At 44.0% G+C, this 13,042-nt stretch overlaps 1 protein-coding gene across 1 annotated transcript in view; it reads right to left on the bottom strand.

The window, feature by feature from the left end:
- The window catches only part of LOC122800225 (ubiquitin carboxyl-terminal hydrolase 36-like), a 1,786,736-nt gene that overhangs the window by 81,962 nt on the left and 1,691,732 nt on the right, over positions 1-13,042 (bottom strand). The window contains exon 16 of the mRNA XM_044069718.1: positions 8,657-8,889. Coding sequence (XP_043925653.1) covers positions 8,657-8,889 — 233 coding nt within the window. The remainder of the gene's footprint in view (positions 1-8,656; positions 8,890-13,042) is intronic.

Here is a 13,042-nt window from a genome sequence, read left to right as displayed (position 1 = left end):
CAAGTGACTGCCTCAAATATGGAGTCGGTGTCTAACCCTTTAAAGATGGCTCCAGAAGAGGCCACTGCTCTGGTGAAGTGGGCCATGACATTACCCTGCAAGGTCTTACCATGGTGTAGGTAACAGAAGGAAATGGCCCAGGAGATCCAGGCTGAAATGGTCTGTTTGCTCACAGCTTTCCCTAAGGACCTGGGGTGGAAGGAGACAAACAGCTGGTCTGATTTCCTAAAGGGTTTGGTTTTATGAAGATGAAACTTAAGTTGTCTGGCAACGTCTAGGGAATGTAGCACTCTCTCACTATCCCCCTGTGCGTTAGGGAAGAAGGTGGGGAGGTGGATGGGTTGGTTTCAAGGATAGGTCATTCACTACTTTGGGGATGAATGACGGGTTAGTCCTGAGGGTCACCCTGTCCATCTGGAAGATTAGAAAAGGTGGTGTAGCCATAAGAGCTTGCAATTCTGAAACCCTTCTGGCGGAAGTCAGAGCTACCAGCAAAACAGTTTTCCATGTGCAATTTTTTAAGGTGGCCTTGTCTGCTGGCTCAAAAGGGGCTAGAGTGAGTTTTTCTAGAACATAGTTTAGGTCCAAGGGAGGGGGAGACAGTTTCCTGGGAGGTTTTAGGTGTAATACACCTTTGAGGAAAAGTTTGGAAGGGAGTCTGGATGCAAAGGGTGGATCCAGGCAGAAAAAGCAGACAGGTGTGCCTTCAGAGATGAGTAAGACAACCCTGTTTGCATGGTTCACACAGGTAGGACAAGATGAGCGGCATATCGCTTTCCAGCGTGGCCAACTGTCTTTTGTAACACCAAATAGAAAACCTTTTCCATTTGGAAAGAGACGATTTCCTTGTGTTGGGTTTCCTGGCCTCCTGCAGGACAGTGAGCACATCCTTGTTATATAGGTGTCTGAAGGGGATCAGAATCCTAACAGCCACAGGGTGAGGTGTATGGACTGCCACTGTGGCTGTATCCGAGTCCCCTTGTTCTGTGTGAGCAGGTCCACTGAAGAGGGTAAATTGTGGTGATTGTCCTTGTACAGGTGAAGAAGTGGGAAACAGTACTGTCATGGCCAGTAGGGAGTCACCAGCAAGATTTTAGGAGAGTCCTGTTGAATTTTCAGTAGGACCCTTTGTATCAATGGGAAGGGGAGGAATGTATACAGGAATTTCCCCTTCCAGGTTATCAAGAAGGCATCTGTTGCTAATGCCTTGGGGTCTGGTGTCCTGGTGCAATAGCCAGGAAGTTGCCTGTTTAGAGAGGAGGCGAACAGGTCTATTTGTGGAATACCCCACCTGTGGATCATAGGTTCAAAGATTAGTACTAAGCTAACTGCCCTTGCGAGCCATTTTAAGCCTAGCCAATTATCCCTTGTGAGACTCAAACCCTGCACCTTGTGCTTGTAAGGCAAACACCTTAACCATTAGGCCACACTCCTAACCTGTCATAGTCAGGAAAACATCTCTTTGCAGCATCCATTCATGGTTGTTTGAAATGGTTCTGCTTAGGTAATCTGCCTGGGAATTGTGCAGGGATGGGATACAGGCTGCCTGAAGGGTGATCCCCTGGGAGTTGGCCAGTTCCCACACCAGCAGAGCTAGTCTGCATAGTAGGGAGGATTTAGTCCCTCCTTGCTTGTTGAGATACCACAGGACTGTGGTGTTGTCCGTGAATATCTTTAGAGGGCCCCGCTCTAGGTAAGGCTGGACGGCCTGTAGAGCAAGGCAGATGGCTCTCATTTCTTTCAAGTTTATGTGATCTTGTTTGTGTCTGTCTGTCCACAAATCTTGCACTTTCCTTTTTCTCCAGAGTTGCTCCCCAGCCCAGGACTGAGGCATCTGTGTACATGGTCTGGGAGGGGGAGGATGTTTGCAGAGGCAGTCTTAGGTTTTGGGCTACCTGAGCCACCCACCATCTTAGTTCCTGATGCAAGCAAGGGAGCAGTGGGATCCTGAACTCTAGCGGGTGGGAGTGTTGGGTTCACACCGACGGGAGTTACCAATGAAGTTTCCTCATGTGCATCCTTGCTAGGGGCAACATGGGAGTGGTGGCTGCCATGTAACCTAGAATCCTCAGAAATTGTCTTGCAGTCAGTTCTGTTGATTTTAGAGCAGTAAGAAGGTGGTTTTGGAGGGATATCACCTTTTCTGGTGGAAGAAAGGCCTACATGAGGTCTGTCCTGACCCTGCAACCCAGGAAGACAATATCCTGCGAGGAGTTGAGGTGGGATTTTGGGAAGCTGATCATGAACCCTGGAGACTATAGGATTATCAGAAGGTTCCAGGAGTGGAGGAGAAGAGTTTCCTTGTCTTCTGCCTGGATCAGGAGGTCATCTAGGTAAGAGAATAAGTGAATTCCCTTTTCCCTGCAGTACGCGATGACTGGAGCCAGGCATTTTGTAAATATCTTCTGGGCAGTAGAAAGCAAAAGGACAAGGCACAGAACTGAAAGTGAGATGAGCCTGCCAGCAATCTTAGGTACTTCCTGAAGGTGGGCTTCATAGGTATGTGAAGGTAAGCATCCTTTATGTCCAGAGTTGCCATGAAACCCTGTGGAAGGATGAGTGGAAAGAGAGTAGGCACGGTGAGCATTCTGAAAGCTGGAACTTTTAGGAAGGGGTTGAGGCGTGAGAGGTCTAGAATCGCCCTTCATGGCCCTTCTTTTCTGGGTAGCAAAAAGATTCTGGAGTAGAATCCTTTTCTTTTTACTTGTGCAGGCACTGGTTCTTTGGTGCCCTGTAGTAGCAGGACTGAAAGAATCCTCAACGGGTTACTTAACTCAATCTTTTTTGATCAAACGTCCGCGAGAAGCAGGCGCACCTGGTGTACGACTGGCAGCTGAAAAGTTCTGACGGCTGGTGCATGCAGACGTCACTTTTATGGCCCACATTCCTGCAGCCACGTCAGATGTCTGACGCACCAAGAGGGACTGAAAAATCTTTGGAAACTTGGCCGGACAAATTGAAGAGGAAGAAGGATAAACCCACAAGTAGAATACTAAAACATTGGAATAGAAGGACATCCTTATTAACATGTCCCTATTTACAAACATTATACATCACATTTTTTTGTGCAACTATCAATCCAACATTCCTGCCTTCCCTTAAATCTCACCCCTTCTTCAAAACACTATTCAACATTATTCTGTGTAGTGTTCCCACAATTTCTATTTTTTTCCATGGAATTTTCTCCTACCCTATTCTAAAGATCTCACTTCCAGTTATTTTATATTTGTTGCAATATACAATACTTCAAATACAGTTGGTTAAGGGTTTCATTTCTATTTTCGAGTAACTGCTTTTTTGGCAGCCACCAGAATTAAACTAAGCAAGGCCTTACTATGTCTCGGCAATTCAGATATTGTATTCTAGCTCTTGTATTCTCCTCAGTTACACTCATTTGCTTATCCAATGTTTTTGAAGACTGCCAATTCAATATACTCCCAAAAAGGACAGTTCTGTAAAATCTTACCATAACAGTAGATGTCCTTCTCTTCACTGTTCACAGTATTCTTCACAGTAGGAATCCCCTTGTCAAGGGTAGCCCAACATACAGCCAAGTATACCAAAACCTTAGGTTGTAATAGGGACAGTGTAGGTCACATGTATGCTCCAGCACTCATCGTAGGGCATAAAGATGACATACACATGTACCATCCTCAGAACTGAGGAGCCCCCAGGAGGAACAACAGTCCAAGAAGAAAGGAGTAACATGTGCATCCAGAAGGAGAAAGAAAAGTGGGGTAGGAGGGAGGGAGCGAATACTCTGAAGAGAAGGACATCTACTGTTATGGTAAGATTTTACACAACTGTACTATGTCCTTCCATATCACTGCTGCAGTATTCTTCACAGTAGGCAGAATAAAAAAGCTTAAGAAGGAAGATGGGAAGAGGAAGGCCCAGCAGAGCCCTGAACAAAACCATGCAGGATAGCCCTGTCAAATCAGTCTCTAGCCCTAGATACAGCATCCAACTAAAAGTGCCTGGTAAAAGTATGCACAGAAGTCCAAGTAGCTGTCTCAAGAATGGAATTAGTATCCAAACCTTTGAGAAAGGCACCACAAGAAGCCACAGCCTGAATAGAATGTGCTTTAACAGAAGAAGAAAGGCTTTTCCAATGAAAGGAGTAACAAAAGGAAATGGCCTTGGATATCCAAGATGAAACCATTTGCTTGGAAACAGCCAAATCTAAAGATCTAGGATAAAAGGAAATAAAAAGCTGCTCAGATTTACAAATGGCTTTAGTTTTACATAAACAATACCCAACTTGTCTATACAAATCCAAGACATGAAGAATTGCCTCACTAGCAGATTGCGGAGAAGGGGAAAAAGTGGGCAAATGAAGAGACTGATTAAGAGACAACTCATTAAACACTGTGGGCATAAAATAAGGATTAGTATGAAGAGACACTTATCCTTATGAAAAACCAAAACAGGAGGAACAGCCATAACTACCTGCAGCTCAGACACCCACCTGGCTGAAGGGCCAAAAGAACAACAGTCTTCCAAGAGCAATGTAAGGAAGCTGAAGCAGCAGGCTCAAAAGGAGTCAGTCAATTTTTCCAGGACAAAATTAAGGTCCCAGTAAGTAGGAATAAGCTTCCTTGGGGGGCCTAATATGAAGGATGCCTTTAAGGAATTGTCTGACTTCGAATCTAGAAGCCAAAGTCAAAGGCAGACGAGCAGAAATAGCTGAAAGGTGCACTTTAACAGAAGAGTATGCCAACCCAGCATTGAGCAATTCACACACAAAGAGAACCAAAGGAAATTCCACAGAAAGCTGAACTAGGTTCTGAGTACAATATAAAACAGAAAATCTCTTCCATATGGACAAATAAGATTTCCTGTCAGTGAGTTTCCTGGCTTCATGCAGAACACAAAGCACGTCCTCAGAAAAAAGGTGTCTAAAAGAGATCAAAACCCTATCATCCACAGCTTCAGTTGAAGAGTGAACAAGTGAGGATGGATGAGAGACCCCTTGTCTTATGGAATTAGGTCCATCCTGTGAATCAACATGTGAGGATTGTCCTTAGCCAAATGCATAAGAAGAGGGAACCAATGCTGTCTAGGCCAAAAGGGAGTCTCCAACATGATTTTGGGAGAGTCTTATTCTACCTTGAACAAGAACTCTAGTATAAGAGGAAGGAGAGGGAAAGTATAAGGAAACATCCCCTTCCAGGAAAAAAGTCCATCTTCCAAGTCAGAGGACATGGGACTCTGGTGCAAAAGAGAGGAAGTTGTCTGTTCAGATGACAGGCAAAAAGATCTACCAGAGTGCCACCACACTGGTGGACAATGTCCAAAAAGACATCTATGTGAAGCTCTCTTGAGTCTGTGTTATGGACTTGCTCAATGCCACAATGTTCTGATCTAAAGGAATATAAACAGCCTGAAGAATCACCTGATACTGGACAGCTACATCCCAAACCTGAAGCGCTAGTCTGCACAAGAGGTAAGACTGTGCCCCTCTTGCTTTCTGATGTAACTCATTACTGTGGTATTGTCTGTGAAAGATTTTGAGGGGCCCTGGAAGGAAAAGAGGATGGAAAGCGTAAAGATCCAGGAGAAGAGTTCTCATCTCTTTAATATTGATATGGTCCTTCCTTTGATGAAGAGACCAAAGGCCCTGAACACTTCAGAGGGCCGAAGGAAGCTCTCCATCCCACATCAGAGGCATCCGAAAAGAGATCCTGAGTGGGGACTGGAGGCTGAAAAGGGAGCCCTGGGTTGAGGGACAGGTGAGGAATCCACTGCTGAAGCTCTAACTTGAGACATGACAGAAGAAGAACTGAAAAGTCTAAATAATGTGAAAGTTGAAGCTAGACTGACTACAGGAACCACTGAAGCTTTCTCATATGGAGTCTGGCCAGAGGAAGCATAGGAATGGTGGAAGCCATGTATCCCAGATCCCTTAGAAACTCTGGCTGTAATGGAGGCCAGAGGAAGAAGGGATTGAAAGAATGCAATCAGAGTCAAAGCCTTGTAAGGAGACATGGATGCCAGCATTGGAATGGTCTGCAGCTTGCACCCGAGAAAACCATAATCCTGAGAAGGGGTCAGGCAGGATTTCTGGAAGTTCACTGTAAACCCTAGGCTTTGCAGAAGACAAATAGTATAGTGAAAATGCTGAAGCAAAATCTCTGGAGAGGAAGCCTGAATGAGCAGGTCTTCTGGATAAGGAAAGAGCTATATTTCCCCTTATCCTGCAAAAAGCAATCACAAGAGCAAGGCATTTGGTGAAGACCCTTGTGGCAGTGGAGATGCCAGTGGAGATGCCAAAGGGCAAAGCAGAGAACAGAAAATTCAAGGAAGCAACAGAGAAATGTAAACACTTCCTGAAAGGGGGATGAACAGGAATATGGAGACAGGCATCCTTGAGATCCAGAAAGACTAGGAAAGCCTGAGGAAGAAGAAAATGAAACAAGGTTTGAAGGGATAATATTCGAAAGGATGGAACCTTCAGAATGGTGTTGAGCTGGGACCGATCCAGAATGGGTCTTCAGGTGCCTTCTTTCCTGGGAACCAGAAACATTCTGGAATAAAATCCTTTCCCTTTTTGAGAAGCTGAAACTGCTCGGATGGTTCCTTCAGACAAAAGACTCTGAAGAATATCCAGAAAAAAGGGCAGCTGTTCCTGAGGAGGTTGAGGAATACCTAAAAAGGAGGAAGGGGTTTCCAAACCAAGTAATACCTCTGGCAAATGATGGAAGAAACCCTAGAGTCCCGAGTGATCTGTAACCAATTTGGAAGGGACAGTGAAAGACTAAGAGAAACAGGAACTTGGCTGAGGAGGGAGGGAAGAAGATAGTTAGAACCTGGCCTGTCTGGAAAAAGAGGCTTTTCAGCTGTAGGAGTCTGAGTAGACTTAGCAGGAGGAGCTCTTCTAGCACCCTTTTTACTCTTGGGAGGAGGGCGAGACTATCTACAGACAAAGGTAGACTTTTAGAGGGTAATTCTTCTGAAATTTGAGAACAGAAGAAACAAAACTTTTACTGAAGGCATTTAAAAAGCTCAACAGTAAAAGAAACAATGAGATTTTTATTGTCAAATGGAGCATCCATCAGCTTGGTCTTGATGTCATCAGGCACAGGCTGAAGGTGAAGCCAGGAGTATCTCCTTAACACAAAACCAAAGGCTTCAGGTCCCTCTTTGTTAGGGTCCTCTTCTCAAGTGGCTCGCCATTCCATGAAAAGTGGTTATGATGCAGCTGATGTCTTTTCTACAGCTGCTGCCTATGGTTTTGCCATCAATCAGCAGCTTGTTGAGCCACTGCCTTGATTTCTTTATTATTTAAGTTTTCATATATTCACTTACTTGAACTTCTGGCTGAGTAATTAGTTATACATTATTTATCTGAGGACAGAGTACTACTTAGAACTGCTGGTTAGTAAGCTGCGTCATTTGTCTTTAAGGCCAGATCATTACAGCACATTTCCAGTGAGGCATTATTTTTATAACTTATATTTGACTATATCAAGAGTGGCATGGTAACTGGAAAGTTGGATCTGTAGCCCAATAACCTAGAGAGGTGGTATAACTAACATACCAGGAAGAAAACAGTAGGGGATCGGAGAATTCTTCTATAATTCCCTGGGAATTTGTGCATGGGCTTGTGCGTGTGCATGAATAACAATTTCGCTGAAAGGCAGTTACTTTGGGTAAGATGTACTAGAATATACTGCTGTTGACAGAGTGGTTAAAGGGGGGCCTATGGCTCTAAGCCAAAGATTCAGTTCTGTAAGTGGTTAATGTATAAGCCTAGTCTGGTTACAGATGATGCAAGCTTACACCCAAAGAAGCACTGCATACTCCCTTTATGCTCGTGGCCAGAATGCATTTTCCCATAACTATTCCTCCTGATCAGTGTGCATGTTTTTTTGTTTTAACCTTTTAATTTCTCCAAGTCTTTTGGGTAATACCATGATGGGAATGGACCCCATTCCTAAGTCAAAGTATGGTTAAAGTTCATGAAATTAGTATTGTTTCAATCTTTGATGTCAGCCAGTAGTGCTCTTCGCAGCACCTGCAATGCGCCGAGTGATGTACGGAGTTACATGGACTGGTAACATATCTAAATACACCAATCAATAGGAACATCTACTTTACCCTGTTGGGTAATAGTGGTGTGACTTGAGAGACTGTCACTCTTGTAGTCAACGGACTATTTGGGGAAGTTCAAAGGACTGTAGGAATGGTCTCTCATGTACCCGAGTGGTATAATGGGTGGCAGTGGTGGCATTCCAACCTCACTGATGCCAGAGAGGTCATCATATATTGGTGGTAGTTGGCTGATAAATTGCAAAAGAATTAAAGTCAAAGTGCAAATGGGCATTTAATGGTCTTTCATCGTTGCCAGAAACAGCCAAACTACTGAGTAAACATATAAGCATTCAAACAAATCAACAAACAAAAAATGAAGATAGCGTGTGTTATGCTGTCCTTTACAGCACAGTTTCCTGGAAAAATCCCTGGTATGGAAGGTAACATCATACCTTGGTAAGAGAATGATGTCCCCTTCTACATCAAGGTAGGTAGGCATTATCGTGCCTTTGTAAGGGGATGCCCAACTGTTCCAGACATCTGGCCAGAAGACTAATATTTGTCTGTAGCTAAATAATACTTCTTTAAGAATATCTGATGAAAAGCTGACATTTTTGGTTACCTTGGTTATCCTGTGTCTGTTCGGTCTTCTTCAGGATGGGCAGATCTGGAAGGGTACATTCCAAATCCTCACTTGTATCTTGGCTCTCCAGTTTTCTCTTCTTTTTCTGAGGCACTTCCAAAGGTTCTTCCATTCTGCACTGATGTCGTTTTTTCTTCCTTTTCTTTCTGGGCATATTGCCTAGGTCAGAATATGCATCTATTTCTGCTTCATTTTTTCCCCATCCAAAGTACCTGAAGAAGAAAAAAAAAAATCAAAATGAAAACATTACAAGGTCACTATAAAGGTGAATACATTAAAAATACACCAATCAATAGGAAAGCACAGTTGTGTACACTTACCATAAATGTAGATGTTTGAGTGTATTCATTGCTGCAGTCATTACATTTGGGTAATCTGCTTGCAGGTTGCCCTCAGTCGGCCTGATTAAGAAAGTCTTGGGTCCTGCGTCAGTTGCTCTCCCCTTCTTCCATGATGTGAGGTTGTCAGGGGTATAAAACATGCAGCCGATGCCATTACATCAGTTTTGCTTGACCCAGATGTCAGGTGCCCCCCTAATGGGAAGCAATTAAACATAAAAGCACAAAGATATACCTCCAACAAAAAAGCAAATACACCAAAAAGGCTTTTAAGCATAGTAAATGAAAGTAGAGGTATAGCCAAAAGAAGCTAGGGGGGCAGGAGGGAGGGCAACCAGGACTGCAAAAGTGAATACACTTGAACATCTACATTTATGGTAAGTGTACAAAACTGTACCATGTTCTTCATGTTTCACTGTTGCAGTCATTACATTTGGTTAGATGCCCAAAGCTATGGTTGGGAAGAGGAGTTTATATAGTATTAGGGCCAGATATAAGGCCCTGCAAGACTGCAGTGGCAAAGCCAGCTCTGGATTTAGAGAAAATTGGCAAATTATAATGCTTGGTGAAAGTATGTACAGAACTCCAGGTAGCAGCTTCTAAGATGTCCCTGGTAGGAACACCTCTGAGAAAGGCTGTAGAAGTAGATGCAGCCCTGGTGGAGTGAGGTCTGATCCCCTGGGGGATAGGTTTTCCATGGTGCTTATAGCAGAAATTAATGCAATGGCTTATCTGTTTAGAAATGGTTTGTTTTGAAATAGCCTTCCCCCTCTGCCCCTACAGCAAATGCTACCAGCAGTTGTTTAGATTTCTTTTGAGGTTTAGTCCTGTCCAAGTAGAATCTAAGTTGTCTGTGCACATCTAAGGAATGCAGTATCCGTTCCCCTTTGTTCTGTGGATTGGGAAAGAAGGTTGGCAAATGAATGGACTGATTAAGAGCCATACTGGATACCACCTTGGGCATGAAGGATTGACTGGTTCTGAGTGACACCCTCTCTGCATGAAAGATGATGAAAGGCTCCACTGCCATAAGGGCCTGTAATTCAGATACCTTTCTAGCTGAAGTGATTGCTAAAAGGAAAGCTGTTTTCCAAGAAAGAAATTTTAAGTCTGCAACAGCAGCTGGCTTTAAAGGAGGTAGAGTGTACTTCTCCAAAACAAAGTTAAGGTCCCAGGCTGGGGTTGGAGCTCTCCTGGGTGGTCTCAAATTTTTGGCCCCTCTGAGGAACTGCTTGAGCAGTGGATGAGAGAAGAGGAGTGGTTCCATGTTATAATTAGCTGAAATGGCTGAGACGTGGATTTTAATGGTGGAAAAAGACAGGCCCTTGTGAAGCATCTAAGTATTGTAAAATCTGAGGTAAATTGGGCGCTGCTGTGCTCATCCCTTGAGAGTGGTTCCAGGCACAGAATCTTTTCCATTTTTCAGCATAAGATGTTCTAGTACTAGGCCTCCTTGCCTCTAAAATGACATCCATCACAGGTTTGCTGAGGGATGGTAAAGGAGAGTTTAAGTAATTAGCCAGGCTGCAAGCTTCAGTGCTGGAAGCTGAGGGTGCAGATTCTGGTTCTCCTGCTGAGACAGCAGGGAAGGAGTCTGAGGCAGGTGCCATGGAGATAACTGTGACACACTGCGCAGGAGGGGGTACCAGTGTTGGCACGGCCAGTCTGGAGCAATCAAAATCATCCTTGGTTTGTCCTGTTTGACTTTTAGTAGTACTTTGGTGAGCAGAGGCAGAGGGGGAAAAGGCATAGACTGACAGTTTTTTCCAGCTGAAGGACAGAGCATCCACTTTCCAGGCTTGTTTGTGGGGAGTCCTTGTGCAAAATTTGTCCAATTGGACAAGGCTGCGAGAATGTTGACACCATAAGCTTTTTAGATACCACTGTAGTTTCCTCATATGTAGTCTTGCATATGGAATTAGAAGAATGCAGGAGGCCATGAACCCCATGGCATGCAGTATTTGTCTTGCAGATAGCAGGGTTTTTGTGGCCACTTGTTTGAAGTAGGTTGTGAAACGAATTTGCTTTTCTGGCGAGAGGTAAGCCATCTGGGAAGTTGTATTCAAGCTTGCTCCAAGGAATGTAATTTGTTGACAGGGTACCAGTTGTGATTTCTTTTCACTTATGGTGTACCCTTTTTACAAAGGCCAGATGATTCAAAGGTATGTCCTGGCCTTCTGCCTGAATTAGACAATCGTCCAGGTTTGGATATATTTGAATACTACTTTGCCTGCAAAATGCAATAACTGGAGCTAGGCAGTTTGTGAATACCCTGGGTGCAGTAGGAGGCTGAACTTGTAAAAAATCTTTAACAGTTTGCATAGATTTAGTTTTATCTTCCATCTTTTTAAGAACTTCTTCAAACTTGTTGCTAAACAGGCGGTCCTGATTTAAAGGAGCATCCAACAATTTAACTTTAACATGATCAGGCAAAGATTGCTCCTTAAGCCAAGCATGCCTTCTAAGCACAGACCCAGTAACAGCAGCCCTGCAAGACGCCGCTAATGAATCAAAACCACATTGCAAAGTATGTTTTCCAACTTGTTCAGCAGAATGCATTAAATCCTTAAGTCTTTATTTTCCACACAGTCAGGAATCAACATCATTTTTCTGTTTAAGCAGTCCAATAACATGTTGCTGATATCTTAACATATGAAACTGGCAGTTTAAAGCTCTAATGGCCAATGTTGCTGAAGTGTAAACCTTTTTACCCCATCTATCCAGCGCCCTGGAGTCTCTATCAGAAGGGGTAGGATTTTGCCCTTGGGCCCCTGTGAAATAGTCTCTGGATCTGCAATAGGATTTTTGAAAAGGAACTTGTGGGACTCAGGGACCCTGTAGTATCTGTCAGGTTTACTGGGAGCAGGAGGCAGGGAATCAGGGGCAAAACTGGATTCTGAGAAAGCATCATCAACAATGTCTAGTACAGGAGGAATAGCCAAAGGCCTATGCTGAGGTAGAAGGAAATCCCTAAGCCTCTTTCTTGAATCAGAAAATTCCTGGCTTTCCCAGTGGAAATGCTCCCTTAGAGTATGTAAGGTTTCCCCAAAAGAAAAATCCTCAGGAGGGGAAGCAGAGGGAATAGAGTCTTCTGCATCAGAATCCTCATAAATAGGTAAGGACAAATCCAGGTCATCAGAAGAGTCAGAAAAAACAGAATCCTGAAAAGAAGATTCATAATCAAGCTCAGTCCTAGGCCTCTTAGAAGGGGGGGGGGGGGGTTGGCTACCCCTGATTAGAGTTATTAGATATTCAGCCATTCTTATTTGTTTTTTAGGCATAGAGGCCTGGGCGTCGGTTTTTTAGAAATGGATCAAGATTTAGGCCTTGGTAATGAAGGAGGCGTCGATTTAATATGCAAGTCCGTAGGCCTGAATACACCCTCAGAAGCTGGTGCTTGCGCAGCGGCTCCAGACCTCTATCCAAGGTAGAGACATCCGTGGGTTCCATAGCTGAAGCATCCCGCAGCATACTGGACTCCAAATGGGTCTCAGTAGAGGCCTGTGAATCAGAAGTAGTGGGTATCAGGGGCTGCGAAAGTGCCTCACTGAGTACCAGCGAACTGGCGACTGGCTTAGGAGAAGCGTCGTCAGCAGTTTTGGACCTCGGCGACCTGTCTCTGTCTTTATCTTTGCATTTTTTCAGAATCCCGGTAATCGGATAGCTAACCGACATTTCTGGATAATTAAACCGAGAACCAAAATATTTAGAGGCAAAAATATACCGACGACGGATAGTGCGCTGATTAAATAAAGCACAAAACCGACAGCACAGCAAGGTACATCGTGGTCAGGGCCTAGGCAAGGAATAAGTACGAATGAAAATCTTTATGAATTATTTGCTTTCCACAAGTAATGCAATTATTAACTTTTATAGACATCAGTAAGGAGCAAGAAAAACTTTCCCCAACGGGGTACTTAGCTTTTAGTTGAAGACTTTGGTTCTGAAACTTGAAAACGAAAATTTCAGGAGTCGGCCAACCAACACTTGCGAACTGCTTCTGCTTCAGGCACCGCACGGCAAGAAA

The sequence above is a fragment of the Protopterus annectens genome, chromosome 4.part0 (assembly GCF_019279795.1).
Source record: "Protopterus annectens isolate FY-2018-M chromosome 4.part0, PAN1.0, whole genome shotgun sequence".
In the NCBI taxonomy this organism is placed as follows: domain Eukaryota; kingdom Metazoa; phylum Chordata; order Ceratodontiformes; family Protopteridae; genus Protopterus; species Protopterus annectens.
This window is presented reverse-complemented; position numbering and strand designations above follow the sequence as displayed.